This window comes from Moschus berezovskii, chromosome 18 (assembly GCF_049115385.1).
Source record: "Moschus berezovskii isolate FMDL1 chromosome 18, NW_MosBer_1.0, whole genome shotgun sequence".
In the NCBI taxonomy this organism is placed as follows: Eukaryota; Metazoa; Chordata; class Mammalia; order Artiodactyla; family Moschidae; genus Moschus; species Moschus berezovskii.
In genome coordinates, this window is record NC_142477.1 from 39,740,984 (window position 1) to 39,758,115 (window position 17,132).

Consider the following 17,132-nt stretch of genomic DNA (forward strand, 5'->3'; position numbering starts at 1 on the left):
TTCTATTTAATGAAAATGTTAAAATTCTGGAAACTCAAAAGGCAATTAATGGGAGTTCCGTGGTGGCCTACTGGTTAGTTTTACTGCCATGGCCGAGGTTTAGTCGATGGTCAGGGAACTGAGCTACAGGGTGTGGCCAAAAAAATGAAACAAAAAATTTTTAAAGGATAATTGCTTTGTGGGATAATATTACAGGGGAAAAAATGTTTAAATTTCAAGTAAAACAGCATGGATATGGAATTTATATAAACTGCTATTAGTTGATTAAATTAAAATTATTTTTCATATGCAGGTTCATCAGTTCAGTAACAAGTCAACAGAGATGGCTTTAAGAGTGGCATCTCTTGATTACCTTGGAACTGTTGCTGCACGACTGAGGAAAGATGCTGTTACAAGCAAAATGGATCAAGGGTCTATAGAACGAATTTTAAAACAGGTATTGAGATAAAGAATTTACATTATGGGGATAAGTAATAAATAGTTAAGAACTTTTTAAAGTATTCTTATGTTAGTGTTGCATTTCACCTGTAGATTCAGAATAAAATCATCTGAAAGCGCCACAGAGAAAATATATACCTTAGGGTGAATTCTGTATAACAGGAACTTTCAAATGATCTATATAATCCTTAGTTAAGTTTTTTTTGTGTGTGTGAACTTCTGTTATGAATGTATGATACTAGTTTCTATTTGGTTTAACAATACTTTTATTTTAAACTGTGGAGGAGGTGATAGTAATACTAAGATAACTTAAGAAAATTGATAGGTAAATGATCTGTGTATGCTTAGTCACTTAGTCGTATCCAACTCTTTGTGACCCCATGGATTGTAACCCGCCAGGCTGCTCTGTCTATGGGGATTCTCCAGGCACGAATACTGGAGTGGGTTGCCATCCCCCCCTCTAGGGGATCTTCCTAAGCCAGGGATCGAACCCAGGTCTACCACATTGCAGGTGGATTCTTTACCGTCTCAGCCACCAAGTATCCCAAGTGATCTGTAATCCTACCATGTAAAGCTTTTTTCATTTTCTTTATGCTCTTTTTAATTTTTTTAATGTCCATAACCATATCCATGCTGGCCATGACAAATGCCTATAACTTAAAGAAGAGTTTTAAGAATAGCACAAAAAGCTCCCACAAATTTTCATCCAGATTTCTTTAATGGTTAGCATTTGCTTTATTATTCTCTTTTAGAATAAACATACATATGTGTCTGTATATTCGTTTTTATTTTCTTTTGAACCATTTTGAGCAGACAGGATGTTACCATTACCCTAGAATTTCAAAACATGATTCCCTGGACAAGCAGCACCAACTTTTATATCACCTAGGAACTGGTTAGAAATGCAGATTCTTAGGACTCTCCCTAGAACTACTGAATCAGGTATACACAACTATATACAGCTATATTTAAAATGGATAACCAATAAAGTCCCACTGTGTACTACAGAAACCTCTGCTCAGTGTTAATGTGGCAGCCTGTATGAAAGGGTAGTCTGGGCAGAAATGGATACATTTATATGTAGGGCTGAGTCCTTTTGTTGTCTCCCTGACCCTGTCACAACACTGTTAATCAGCTATACTCCAATATAAAATTGAAAATTTTAAAAAGAAAAATCGATACCCCAGATGCAACTGAATAAAAACCATTCTGAATATATCCATTTCACTATACTCTCAGAACATAGGTTATTCTCGTCTTTATTTTCTGCTTAGATACAGTCTAAACCATATACTTGGCATTTAACACAGGTAGAACCAGAGTATAAGCTATAGACATGAATGTCAACTCAGAGTTAATTTCCTGCTCTGTATTGTTCTTGAAAGAGCTTCCCTGGTAGCTCAGTGGTAAAAAATCTGACTACCCAATGCAGGAGCCACAAGTTCGATCCCTAGGTCTAGAAGATCCCCTGGAGAAAGAAATGGCAACTCACTTCAGTATTCTTGTCTGGAAAATCCCATGGACAAAGGAACCTGACAGGCTATACAGTTCATGGGGTCGCAAAAGAGTTGGACATGACTTAGCAACTAAACAACAACATTGTTCTTGACAGGACCTAAAGACTCAGCCTCTTTATGCTTCCAGATCAAATGAACAGCTCAAATATACCTACTGTATATTTGACCTACATGACATAAAGTATTTTGTATTAATTACAAATAAAAATATTTCCCTTTCAGAATGTTCTTTTTAAATAATATCTCAAAGATACCCATAATACATAATAATACAGGTAACAGTTTCCATTTACTAGATTAGAAGTTTGGAGTTGTCTCTTACCAAATAGAAAACCAGTGTTAGGAGGTTCCTACCTCTGAAGATTTACATACACATTTTTCTAATAATTATTATGTCGGCTTCCTATGAGGTTCTTTAGAAAAAGTTAACATGTAATTCATAAAAGTAACCTGAGCTATCAGTATATAATGTTTTTCAAAAAACAGTATTCTTCTGTTTCTTCCTTTTACTTAACTATACCTATACATTTTTTATCATTTATAAGATTTTTCCCTCAGATTTCTGTTTGTGAGTGAATGATTTATTAAAATATATTAGTAATATATTTGAGTTATGACCTGATTTGTTTTATAGGTTTCAGGAGGGGAAGATGAAATACAGCAATTGCAAAAAGCATTGCTTGATTACTTGGATGAAAACACAGAGACTGATCCTTCACTGGTGGTAGGATTCTACTCCTTATTTTGTAATGTTCACATGTTTATTTCAAATTTGGTCTGAAATAAAATTGAGAATGTCATGAAGAGGAGAGTAGTATTGGAATATTAATTTTTGAAATAGAAATATGTAGTAGTCGAATTCTGATACAGATATTGTTGTTTCCTAATATTATGTGACTTGGGTAATCCGAAATCTTTCCATGTTTTATCTTTGAGACAAAGATCTTTGACCCAGTTAGTGTATGAGATATTCTATTAGCATATAAAAAGTGAATTTTTATAAAATGATTAGAATTTTATATGTATATTTTAAATATAATCCTTAATTCTGCTTTTTTAAATATATTATGTATCAAAAATATTAGTAAAAATAAGCTTGTATGTAAAATTTATACACTGTATTGGAGCACTTTTAATTTTTTTTAATTGATGGGATATGCATCTACAGAAGTTGGAGAATTAAAAAAATAAAGAGGTTGGAGATAGCTAAAGCTATTCAACCAACTACCATAGAATTTTAGTCTTTGTGGAAAGGAACAGACTCTACAATGATGTATGTCAATTATTTCTCAATAAAGTGGAGGGGAAAAAACCCAGGAACAGATATACATGTACCTTAGTGTTAATATAGTTCAATAATAATTGACTGTATATTTCTTGAAGAAGTAAGGTAAAATTTTGAAATTAACTATAGTCTTCTCCCTTCAGCGTTTTATCCATGTTTTCTAAAGTTTTTTTTTAAAGTAAACCTTGATAATTGTATTTCTGATTGTGAACTTTGTCAGTAGGTTGGAAATTTTGTTACTAATTTCATCAAACTCAAGTCTTAAAATTTCTTTCCAGTTTTCTCGTAAATTCTATATAGCCCAGTGGTTCCGTGATACAACACTGGAAACAGAAAAAGCAATGAAATCACAAAAAGATGAAGAATCATCTGAAGGATCACATCATGCAAAGGAAGTTGAGACAACTGGTCAAATTATGCATCGAGCTGAAAACCGGAAGAAGTTTCTTAGAAGCATTATCAAAACCACACCTTCTCAGTTCAGCACATTAAAGTAAGATCCAAAAAGAAAAGATCCAATGTTTTCAGTTGTCTCTTTGATATCTATTTATCTACTTTACAAAAAGATTAAATTAATTACAATTTAATGACCTTTCGTTGCAGAATGAACTCTGATACTGTGGACTATGATGATGCTTGTTTGATTGTTCGATACTTGGCCTCTATGAGGCCGTTTGCCCAGAGCTTTGATATTTATTTGACACAGGTAAACTGGACCAGAATTCCTTATACAGTGATACTGATTTTTCCAATTCTGGAAACTTGTGTGTGATGTCTGTTCATTGTTGAGAACAGATATTTTTAAAAAATCATGAAAATAACATTTGTTTCTTTGTTCCATATTTGTTAAAATATGTTTGTTCTGCATGCCTTTTACCTGTTGATTCTTGTTTTACAGATAAGTGGATATGTATCTGTATGGTACAGGTAGAGTGATGGTATAGTTAGAGTGATTGATGTTATAAAAACAAATTATTCAGTTACCAAAATTATTATTTAAATGATACTAAATAACTGATTAAAGTTACACATAGAAAGTTTCAATGGGGCTACAGTTTCTTGCAAATAAAGCATAGCAATAAAAAACAGGTTTAATTGAGAATGACAGAAGAAAGGAAAGGCCATAAAGTATAGAACACTATACCTTATTGTTTTAAGTTAAAACTTTGGATCAGTATGATAACAAAAAAAATTGAAGGAAAGTAAATTCGGTATTTCTATATTTTTTTGCATGTTTTATTTCTGTGTTTTGTTAAAAAGTTATATGTTCTAAAATTGATGAAAATGTTAATATTTGCTTGGCAGATCCTTCGAGTTCTTGGTGAAAATGCAATTGCCGTTCGAACAAAAGCCATGAAGTGTTTATCTGAGGTTGTTGCTGTAGACCCCAGTATTCTAGCAAGGGTAAAGAGGAACACAGATTATTCTTTTTATGTGACTTTTATATTCAAATTAAAATATTAACTCTGCTTAGTATAAGTTATATTTTTTTTATTTTTCTTTAGCTGGATATGCAGCGAGGAGTTCACGGACGATTAATGGATAACTCCACTAGTGTCAGAGAAGCAGCAGTGGAATTACTAGGTCGATTTGTCCTTTGTCGACCTCAGCTTGCTGAGCAGTATTATGATATGCTGATTGAAAGAATATTGGTATGCTTGTTTTGTCACTTTTATTATAATTTATAATTTTGCCTTCCTAATATCATTTTTTTAAGTATTAAGGTAGAAAAGTAGATATCAATTCTGTATTTATCTTACCAAATATATAAACTGTAGCAACTTTCTAAAGAAGAACATATTTCAAGAGGAGGGCACTTAATATTGTAAAGCACATCTTTGGTAAAAATTGAATTCCTTTCCAGTTACTATTAGCTTTTGATTATGCTGGTGTACGAAGAGTAAATGATAGGAGCTATGTGACATAGTTAAGTATTTTGGATAGGATTCTAGAGTAATATAAATACATATATATATAAACAGGAAGAATTATTTCAGTGAGAGCTGTATAGACACCAGAACTTTGGTGTCTGACAATATTTTTGGTTATTATGTGTATTTGCATATTTCCTTAAAGCTGAATTATGACAGACTCAGATACCTGCAAGCTAAATAAAGTCATTTGAGTTTTAAGAGCAAATAGAAATGCTATTCTAAGATATTCTTTTCTTCTATGGCATTGAATTCTGTGGCCCTGAAGTATTTCCTTGGAAATGAAAGGAAACATTGGCATTACAAAATACCTGTTGAAATTCCATACCACCCACTTCAGGGTTATTGACTTCTTCTGTAACTCAACAGAGATTCATTAGGTACAGGATTTTGGTATTCCTAAACTGACAAAAATTTATCACTTTTAGCCCAGTATTAAAATACTGTGGGACTGAGTTACAGATAATTTCATATCCAACTAGCATAAAATCTTGATGGAAGCAAAGAATTTTAAGGAAAAAGTAGAAGAATTTTTTCACTTTTAGTGTCTTACTCTTTTTAAGAGTGAAGGACAAACAGCAGGATTTTCAGGTATAATGAACTCTGACAGCATCTACCTTACCAGTATATCCTAAAATATTTTCATGATTGCTAAACTACGTAATGGAGATAATTTTGCACAATGGGTGTTCAGGACTTTTTATTTAAAGATGATTTAGTTATGAAAATCTGTTAAGTTAAAAATAGTACAGTTAACACCCATGTATCCACCACAGTATTTCATCTCTATTTTATTTAGTGTATTCTCTAACTCTTTCTTACACATAGCCACCATGACATTGAGAGATTTTAAAAGGCAAGCCAGTCTTGTTATTTTTTCATGGTTTTGTTTCCTTTAATCTGTTCCTTTTTTCCTTATATTTGCTATAAATTATAAAACAGTGATACTGGTGTGAAAGATTTGTTAAAAATTTTTGTTAAATATGTTTCATATGCTGTTTAAGTGCCAAAGTTTGATGTTTGTTACTCCATTTAATTTTGGCAAGTTTATACGCTTCTCTTGTGTTCAGTGCTATTTAATATTTTCCACATATTGGATATTACATTTTAAAAGAAAAGACAGTATAATAAAATAACTCATAGTTATAATAAGATTAATATAAATGTGTTCAAAAAGAAAATATATGGACCATATTTGTCATGTTAATAAATGTATGTATACTGTTTCTTGGTATTTTCTAATTTTATTTCATCAAATTTCATATACCTTGGCATCTGTTTCTCTGACAATTAGAATATCTTTCTGTTCCTAGGATACTGGTATCAGTGTCAGAAAAAGGGTGATAAAGATTCTAAGAGACATCTGTATTGAACAACCAACATTTCCAAAAATTACAGAAATGTGTGTAAAAATGATTCGCAGGGTAAATGATGAAGAGGGCATTAAGGTAAGTTAAAAACATTGACTACTTTAAAAATTCATTTTTCATTAACATTTTACATGTGTGTGCATGCTCAGTCACTTCAGTTGTGTCCAGCTCTTTGCAACCATATGGACTGTAGCCCACCAGGCTCCTCTGTAGTCCATGGGATTCTCCAGGCAAGAATAGTGGAGTGGGTTGCCATGACCTCCTCCGGGTGAATCTTCCCAACCTGGGGATCGAATCCAAGTCTCCTGTGTCTCCTGCAGTGTAGGCGGATTCTTTACCGCTGAGCCACCAGGAAAGCCCAAGTAATTTAAATGTTTCCTTTATATATATAAGTTTTGTTAAAAGTTTGTTTTATATATAACTTTGTTATATATATACCTTTTGTTATAACTTATATAAAAACTATACAAGTAAATCAATATTGTAGACTATAAATTGAAGAAAAAGACATTTTTAGGTATTTTTATTTCTAGGTCCTGCATTAGTTAATAAAATCTGATCTGATCAAACCAATTTGGCAATTGTAATATTTAATGTCATTGTAGAGATTACATTGTATATAGGAAATTTATTTCAAATTAAATTGATTTTCAAATGGTATATGCTTGGTTTTCTAAATTAGTAAATACTTTGTTGAAAGTTCATTAGTGAATCTATGTATATGTGATTGTCCCTATATTTCTTTTTTGGGTTTTGATTTTGTTTTGTTTTTTAACAACTTCCACCAAAGCAGCAAAAGTATTTTTTAGTTTGATCTAAAGTATTTGAGTGCATTATATCCAGAAGTTCTATACTAGACATAGTATTGTGTTAAGTCGCTTCAGTCATGTCCGACTGTTTGTGACCCTATGGACTGTAGCCCTCCAGTCTCCTCTGTCCATGGGATTCTTCAGGTAAGAATACTGGAGTGGGTTGCCATGCTCTCCTTCAGGGGATCTTCCCAACCCAGGGATCGAACCTGCATCTTTCTTACATCTCCTGCATTGGCATATTATTAACCCATTTAAAATCTTTGCCAAACTGAAAAAAAATTATTATTTTTATAAGTTAATTGGTGATCATTTTGAAACTGAGGATGTCATAACAGAAATTTCAGGTGTTTTTTTTTTTTAATATATATACTTTTGCTTTGGGCTTTAATGAGAATTTGGAATTAAGAATTTTGCCACATTTATTGTACTTACTAGTTTGAAATTTTTCTTTCTTCTAGAAATTAGTAAATGAAACATTCCAAAAACTCTGGTTTACTCCAACTCCACACAATGACAAAGAAGCAATGACAAGGAAGATTTTAAATATCACTGATGTGGTAAGGAAGGACTGGAACAAGGGTGATTCCTGTGGGTGCAAACCTCATTGAGGCCTGCCTTGTCTTATAAAGGGAGAGACAATAACAGGATATTTGGTTACCCTCTAATACTTCCCTTATTATATATTTCTGGAAATACTCAAGGGATGCAAATAAGATGAGAGTGGTACTTCTACCTACCCCCACTTTTTTTTGTCATCCATTGTCTTAAGCACTGATATTAAAATTCTCCAGACTCTTCCAGTGATTGAAAACTGAAAGGGAAATGAGAAGTAGATAAAAAGATACAATAACCCATGAATAGCAACCTGACATGAGAGCATAATTTCTACTTTTTCCAGACTACATGAATTAAAATTAATTTCCTTATGTTTAATTGTACACGTAAACTATAATTTTTTTTTGACCCGGAATGCTTTTCATGTTTTGAACTTAAGAAATTTTATATTATGGATTACATGATCATATCTGTTTTAAATACATTAAGTGAATATCTTGAATGGCTTCTAATATACTTTTGGAATAAATTTCTTTAACATGGTAGGTTATTGGCTCACTGAAAAAAAATAGTTTATTTGAAAATAATTTTTTTGAGTTCTAATCATTTAATCCACAATCACTTTTTTTTAATTTTTCTTTTCTTATTTTTCTTTTTAATTTATTTTTTATTGAAGGACAATTGCTTTACAGAATTTTGTTGTTTTCTGTCAAATCTCAGCATGAATCTGCCATAGGTATACATATATCCCCTCCCTTTTGAACCTCCCTCCCATCTCCTACCCCATCCCACACCTCTAGATTGAAACAGAGCCCCAGTTTGAGTTTCCTGGGTCACACAGCAAATTCCCATTGGCTATCTATTTTACATATGGTAATGTAAGTTTCCATGTTACTCTTTACATACATCTCACCCTCTCCTCCCCTCTCCCTGTGTCCATAAGTATGAAAATAATTTTTTTAATTTAGAACTTCGAACATTTTTATTCTTGAGACTATAGCATAACAAAAGTATGTTTTAATGTAAATTTCTAATTTTGATAGGTGCACCATATTTTTCCCCTTAGGTTGCAGCATGCAGAGATACTGGATATGACTGGTTTGAGCAGCTTCTTCAAAATGTGAGTGTTTGTAGACTTCATGATTTGAAAGAAATTTTTCAGTTTTTTTTTTAAGTGTTTACTTTGTGGTAAAGAAAACTTACTTCAGTATACTAGGGTGAATGTTTTGTTTAATACCGCTATTTAATCAGTTGTTCAGTTGCTCACTATAAGTAAGTTTTCTGAATAACTAATATTAATATTCTCTCTTCACATCCTTCTAAATAATTTTTTAATCCCTTTAATGTAGATGATAGACATGAGATCTATAAATAGGTATATAGATTGCATTAAATATATGTTTACATTATTTGACATGTTTTAAAATATATAGAATATCCTATAGTAGTATAGGATTAAACCACAATTAGTGTTCTTTAAAAATTTTATACATGGAAATATTTAGCTCCTTATGAATTTTTTTATTTAAGGATTTTCAAATAGGAGTACTCATTACCCAGCCTCAAAAGTTGTTAGCATTTTCCTAATATCCTATTTATCTCTTCCCACCTCCATCTTTTTTTTTTAATTTAATTTTCTTTGGCTGTAACACTTTTAAAGAAAATCCTATACTTTATATCATTTCACCCATAAATACTGTAATATCTGTCTTTGACAGAGATGACTTTAAAAAAAGAAACAGTATCTTTGTCATCTGTATCAAAATAACTATTAATAAAATTATTTCCTAACATGTAATAGTTATTCAGTGTTCACATTTCCCTGATTGTCCCAAAAATGTGTTTTTATAATTGAATTGCCATTGCTTTGGTTGACATGACTCTTAAGTCTTAGTCTATAAAAGTCAGCTTTCACTGTTCCTTTTCTCATGTCACTTACATGTTTTCAGTAGAGTGTCCCATATTCTCGATTTCATAGATCTCTTCTTTCTGGTGTCATTTTAGTGTTCCTCTGTCCACCATTTTTTTTTTTTCTGTAAACTCTTAAGTTAGATCTAAAGGTTTACTGATATTGAAGTTCAGGTTTAAGAAAACAGACAAGAATACTTCACAAGTGATGCTAAATATTGTTGCCTCACATCAAAAGGCACATAATGTTTGGTTGTCCCATTTTCAGTGATTTTGACTGTGTGCTTAATCTTTTCATAAAGTCTTTCATGGTAGGTTTCAAGTGATCATTACCTAGGTTCATTATTTTCATTACAAATTGCAAAATGCTGATTTTTTTCGAATTATTTTATTTATCCCATATTAATTGGCTGGGATTCTTCTTTAAAGAGGAATTTTGTCCTGATAATTTAGTTACTGTGAAATACAATTTGTACCAGAAAGGCAGGGAAAGTGCTCTGTTCTTTTCCATTACTTATCAGTTTTCAGAATAATGAATTTTCCTGTTACCTTTCAAAGGTGAATAACAAGTTTGTTCATTTTTTTAAATATCAGTGTGAACTAAAAGATTTTTGTATTCTTTGTATTTTAATTTATTTCAATCATAATTCTTTTTGAAGCTCAAATTGTCCCATCTTTGGTCAGTAGTAGTCCCTTCAAGTCGATTTTGTACCTTTTTGGTATAACCTCATTGCTTTTTTGTAGGCTGATTACTTTCTGTCTCTACAAGATTCCCCAGACTTGGCTTGTACATTTTCTGTCCCAAATCTGAACTCAGCCATTTTTTCCTAAAATCCCTGATTGCCTTTTGTGGGAATAGTCTGGGTGCTGTGGATATTCATTGCTAATGGGTTATCATAGCTTTGGACCTTTTCAGAGGATAGAGCTAGAAATATATATATTTATTTAGAAAGAAAAAATAAATCAAGAATTAATATTTTTAATTCAAATTTAAGACTGAGATTCTGCTCCTTTTATTGTTTCTTTTTGGCTTAAAATCTTATTTCCAAAGATAATTTCCTATTAGCTTTGCCCTATTATATTAACATAAGATTACTGGATACAGTTTAAGACCTTTTTTACATTTCTTTTTATCTATAGCTCACTAAACATACCATTAAAAGTCTATCATGAAATAGTTTTTTCTGTTTGATATGTCAACAATTTACTATCTGTTCTATTTGTTACTTTTTAATTTTTAACAATACTTTTAGTTAAACTATATTTAGCAATATTTTTAACAATCAACCAAATTATTTTATTGAACATAATTTACATGGTTAACATGAAATGTTAACCAATTTTAGGTGTGCAACTTGACTAATTTTAATCATTATTTACAGTGATGTAAAGAATATCACTCTTAAAAAGTTTTCTTATGCCTATTTATTTGTAGTAGTTGATTTTCTCCCCCAACCCTGGGAAACCACTCATTCACTTTTTGTCACTATAGTTGTCCCCTTTGTAGAATTTCATGTCCAGAGAATCATACAGCATGTAGTCTTTTGTATTTGACTTCTAGCAGAATGTTGCTGGTATATTGTTTGATTGCTTTTTATTGCTGGGTAGTCACAATAGTATGGATGTATCATAATTTCTCTGTTAATTGACAAACTTACAGATTTACAAGTTGTTCCCAGTTTGGGCTATCATGAATAACGCTGCTTGTGTGCATGTTCTTGTGAGGTTGGGTGTTTTCATTTCTCTTGGGTAAATTCCCATGATTGTGGTTACTGGGTCATGTGAGTGAGAAACTGCCAGGCTGTTTTTCCAAACTGGCTGAACCATTTTGCATTTCCACCAGCAGTGTTCCAGTTGATCCACATTCTCATCAATACTTGGTATTGTCAGTCTTCTTAAGTTTAACTCTCTGGTAGTGTTTAGTAATATGTTACCTTTAAAAAAAATTTTAAGATGCCTTTTTTAAGCACCCTCATGGTGTTTGCTTATGTTATCCAGCCTGTAACATCTTAGACTCTCTTTATCAATCATCTTCCATTTTATAATTTTACATGATGTATTTGATACCCTTTCCCCCATAAGTCAGATGATTAACTGTATTATAGAGCCTTATGACCATTTAGTTATATTTATGTCAACCGTTCCAAAGGGGACACAATAATTTCTAGAAAGCTCTACACCCATGTTTCATATGATACTAGTATAGCTCTCAGAAATGTCGTTAGTAAAAAGAATCTAAGGTAATATTCTTATGTGTTATTGGCAAATTGGAAGTAGATAAGTGAACACTAGATTTGTAACTTCTTAGCAGTAGTTTTGTACTCTTTATAGCTTTACTCTCTAGTCCTCTTTTAAGCTCATTGCTCTTTCTGTTTCCCTGTTTTTTGCTTTCCTGCTTTAGTTTCTGCCAACAATTTAATTTACCAAAACGGCATTGGGACTTTCTGGATATAGTCATTAAGCTAGCAGAGTTTAGTTTTATGAAGTAAAGAACATTTTATTAAAATATTTATGTAACTACATGATGGAGGTATAATCACTCTTAGCAGTTATAACAACACTACATAAATTTGAAGAAAAGCTGAGGATACAAAGAAGGAACAACTGCTAGAATTATTTTAAATTCTTGAATCAAAAATAATCAGCATTCTTACTATTTCCACATGAGCTCATGTACACACATTCCATTCTGTCCAATTTTAGATACATCTCATTATTTTTTTGTGTGTGTTGGATTGACTTCATATAGATAGTGATTCCCAACTCGTGGAATGTGATAGCCTTGAGAAATTTTAAGTACTACATGAAATAACTTCATATTTACATAGGCATCAAACTCTGTCCGCTGACTACATAATGTTAGAATGTCACACACACACACACACATATATATAAAGTATATACACACACATACACACATTTTTTAAATGTATGGAAACTCATGTTCCTTTTAACTTTTAATGAATTCATGGTTTGTTTTGAATTTTTTCAGTAGTATGTGAGAAAGTTCAATCATGAAAGTTCTTACTTTTTTTTTTCCCCTAAAAAATGGTTCAGTCAGTGTAAATCACTATCGTAGCCTATAGTAGGTACACAAAATTAATTTTACAATTACAGTGCCACTCCTTTTCATTGCTTATAAGACTACAGCCCCCTACACTTTTTTTTTTTTTAGTTTACAAGAAAATGCAGGCAGTGAAAAGACTTTAATTGCCTACATTTCATCTTTTCCTGGCCTTTGTAATCCAAAATAAGATCTGCCTCTTGAAGTTTGCAATAAATACTCTTTATTACCATCAATCAGTGAATGAATAGAAAAATGAATATATCAGTATTCATATAATTTGATAGTGCTCCACATCATAGAAGCACAGACTGGTAATACATACAGCAATAGAGACATTTATTAAAGCACTCTGCAGAATGAAGGAAGCCTTACACAGGAGAGTACATATTCTGATACTATTTATGTGAAGTTTAAGGAGAGGCAAAACTAATCTGTATTAAAAAAATTCAGAAGAGTAATTTCAGGGGGCCAGGGATTTACTCAGAAAGGATATGTATCAGTCATATCTTCTAGAATATTATCATATTCTTCATAGAAACAGAACCAACCAAATACTGAAAAAGACAGAAAAGATTTATTGTAAGAACTGGCTTATGTGATTGTTGTTGTCATTTAGTCACTAAGTCAAGCCTGACTCTCGTGCAACCATGGATTGTAGCCTGCCATCGCAGGCAAGAATTCTGGAGTGGATTGTGATTTCTTTCCCAAGGAATCTTCCCAATGAAGCGACTGAAGCCATGTCTCCTCCATGCAAGTGGATTCTTTACTGCTGAGCCACTAGGGAAGCCCCTCATGTGATTACAGAGCCTCTTAAACCTACAATCTGTCAGCAAACTGGAGATCCAGAAAAGCCCCTAGTGTGTAGTTTGTTCTGTGTCCTAAGGCCTGAACCACAGAGGCGGATGGTATAAATCCCAGTTCAAATGTGAAAGAAGACCAGTGTCCCAGCTTAGGTAATCAGGAAATGGTTGGATTCTTACTTCCTCTACCTTTTGTTCTTTTCAGGCACACCCACATTAGAGAGGGCAATTTTCTATGCTGAGTCCACCAATTCAAGTGCTAATCTCATTTAGAACCACCCTCACTTACCAACACATCCAGTAATAATGTTTAACCAGATAACTGGGCATCCTTTGGCCCAACCAAGTTAACACTTAAAATTAATCATCACAGCTCTACCCTTTGTTAACTTGGCACCCATATATTGATACTTCTTCAGTTCAGTTCAGTTCAGTCGCTCAATCGTGTCCGACTCTTTGCGACCCCATGTATCACAGCATGCCAGGCCTCCCTGTCCATCACCAACTCCCGGAGTTCACTCAAACGCATGTCCATCGAGTTGGTGATGCCATCCAGCCATCTCATTCTCTGTCGTCCCCGTCTCCTCCCGCCCCCAATCCCTCCCAGCATCAGAGTCTTTTCCAGTGAGTCAATTTGTCGCATGAGGTGGCCAAAGTATTGAAGTTTCAGCTTTAGCATCAGTCCTTCCAATGAACACCCAGGATTGATCTCCTCTAGAATAGACTGGTTGGATCTCCTTGCAGTCCAAGGGACTCTCAAGAGTCTTCTCCAGAACCACAGTTCAAAAGCATCAATTGTTCGGCGATCAGCTTTCTTCACAGTCCAACTCTCACATCTGTACATGACCACGGGAAAAACCATAGCCTTGACTAGATGGACCTTTGTTGGCAAAGTAATGTCTCTGCTTTTTAATATGCTCTCTAGGTTGGTCATAACTTTCCTTCCAAGGAGTAAGCATCTTTTAATTTCATGGCTGCAATCGGCAGTGATTTTGGAGCCCAAAAATATAAAGTCTGACACTGTTTCCACTGTTTTCCCTTCTATTTCCCATGAAGTGATGGGACCAGATACCATGATCTTTGTTTTCTGAATGTTGAGCTTCATGCCAACCTTTTCACTCTCCTCTTTCACTTTCATCAAGAGGCTTTTGAGTTCCTCTTCATTTTCTGCCATAAGGGTAGTGTCATCTGCATATCTGAGGTTATTGATATTTCTCCCGGCAATCTTGATTCCAGCTTGTGCTTCTTCCAGCCCAGCGTTCCTCATGATGTACTCTGCATATAAGTTAAATAAGCAGGGTGACAATATACAGCCTTGACGTACTCCTTTTCCTATTTGGAACCAGTCTGTTGTTCCATGTCCAGTTCTAACTGTTGCTTCCTGACCTGCATACAGGTTTCTCAAGAGGCAGGTCAGGTGGTCTGGTATTCTGTCTGTTTCAGAGTGTTCCACAGTTTATTGTGATCCACACAGTCAAAAGCTTTGGCATAGTCAGTGAAGCAGAAATAGATGTTTTTCTGGAACTCTCTTGCTTTCTCCATGATCTAGCAGATGTTGACAATTTGATCTCTGGTGCCTCTGCCTTTTCTAAAACCTGCTTGAACATCTGGAAGTTCACGGTTCACATACTGCTGAAGCCTGGCTTGGAGAATTTTGAGCATGACTTTACTAGCATGTGAGATGAGTGCAGTTGTGCGGTAGTTTGAGCATTCTTTGGCATTGCCTTTCTTTGGGATTGGAATGAAGACTGACCTTTTCCAGTCCTGTGGCCATTGCTGAGTTTTCCAAATTTGCTGGCATATTGAGTGCAGCACTTTCACAGCATCATCTTTCAGGATTTGAAAGAGCTCAATTGGAATTCCATCACCTCCACTAGCTTTGTTCGTAGTGATGCTTTCTAAGGCCCAATTGACTTCACATTCCAAGATGTCTATCACGCCATCGTGATTATCTTGGTTGTGAAGATCTTTCTTGTACAGTTCTTCTGTGTATTCTTGCCACCTCTTCTTAATATCTTCTGCTTCTGTTAGGTCCATACCATTTCTGTCCTTTATCGAGCCTATCTTTGCATGAAATGTTCCCTTGATATCTCTAATTTTCTTGAAGAGATCTCTTGTTTTTCCTATTCTGTTGTTTTCCTCTATTTCTTTGCATTGATCGCTGAGGAAGGCTTTCTTATCTCTCCTTGCTATTCTTTGGAACTTTGCATTCAGATGCTTATATATTCAGATGCTTTGCTTTTCGCTTCTCTTCTTTTCACACCTATTTGTAAGGCTTCCTCAGACAGCCATTTTGCTTTATTGCATTTCTTTTCCATGGGGATGGTCTTGGTCCCTGTCTCCTGTACAATGTCACGATAAAGTCGATTCTATCTAACATGATACAGCTCTCCTGCATACAGCCAAAAATGCACTAACCCTTTTCCCAGAAGAAGTCCTTGAGTAATGTTTACTCTTCTGCTTGATATCCCGTAATTTAATTGCTACCATGTCAGTTTATAATAACGTTTAAATACTTTGATATGAAATCAATATACTTTATGTTCTGTGGTAAGGAAATAGGAGGTGGGAGGGAAGAAAGACATTTTCTCACTTTCCCTCCCTCAGTCTCTCTCTTCCTGTCCCTCTCTCCAACTTCCATACACATAACACACACACGTATTCATGACAAAATAAGCAGGAAATGCTCATGGCAAAGTCCTTGTGTCTATAACTGATAGTGTGGTCATAACTGGTATTTATTACTAAGAGATGGCCTATGGGATCTCTTGAATTCCAAACATACTCTTATGTACCTCCATTGTGGAATATTAAGTTAGTTTCTTCTTGGTGCGTGCATGTTCAGTTGTTTCCAACTCTGCGACCTTTTGGACTATAGACCACCAGGCTCCTCTGTCCAGGGGATTCTCTAGCAAGAATACTGAAGTGGTTGCCACACCCTCCTCCAGGGAATCTTCCCGACCCAGGGATCAAACCCACGTCTTGTAGCTCTCTTGCATTGGCAGACGGTTCTTTCCGCCTGGAAAGCTCAACTCCTTTCTTTACTTGTTGATTCAGAGGCATAATGAGTGCATGATAGTTGACTGACAGTCTTTCAGTTCAGTGGGATTCTTGTTATTTCTTTTGGCATAAAAATTCCTCTCTCTGGAACCTCTCTCTAGGCCAGCAGAACATAAAGTCACTGGAATGGAAGCAAAAATTTTGCTAATCACTCATATTAGCAAGCCTGGTGGGCTTCCGTCTATGGGGTCACACAGAGTCGGACACGACTGAAGTGACTTAGCAGCAGCAGCAGCAGCATATTAGCAAATGATTGATTAGCAAATTTGAGTGAGTGATGCCTTTCAAATTTCCACCTCTTGATTCCTGGACCATGAATCCTGGCTATGGACAAAACAGCAGTGTGTATTGGATGCTGATTCAGAGCATAGGAGCCTGCTGGAGAATCT

General features: G+C 34.2%; 1 protein-coding gene across 3 annotated transcripts in view; it reads left to right on the forward strand.

Moving 5' to 3' along the window:
• Positions 1-17,132, forward strand: part of NIPBL (NIPBL cohesin loading factor) — a 206,489-nt gene that overhangs the window by 158,351 nt on the left and 31,006 nt on the right. For all 3 annotated transcript variants that reach the window (XM_055422164.2, XM_088827650.1, XM_055422165.2), the window contains 9 exons: positions 293-436; positions 2,590-2,679; positions 3,519-3,733; positions 3,844-3,946; positions 4,546-4,644; positions 4,746-4,892; positions 6,485-6,619; positions 7,812-7,910; positions 8,975-9,028. In XM_055422164.2, the coding sequence (XP_055278139.2) occupies positions 293-436; positions 2,590-2,679; positions 3,519-3,733; positions 3,844-3,946; positions 4,546-4,644; positions 4,746-4,892; positions 6,485-6,619; positions 7,812-7,910; positions 8,975-9,028 (1,086 nt within the window). The remainder of the gene's footprint in view (positions 1-292; positions 437-2,589; positions 2,680-3,518; positions 3,734-3,843; positions 3,947-4,545; positions 4,645-4,745; positions 4,893-6,484; positions 6,620-7,811; positions 7,911-8,974; positions 9,029-17,132) is intronic.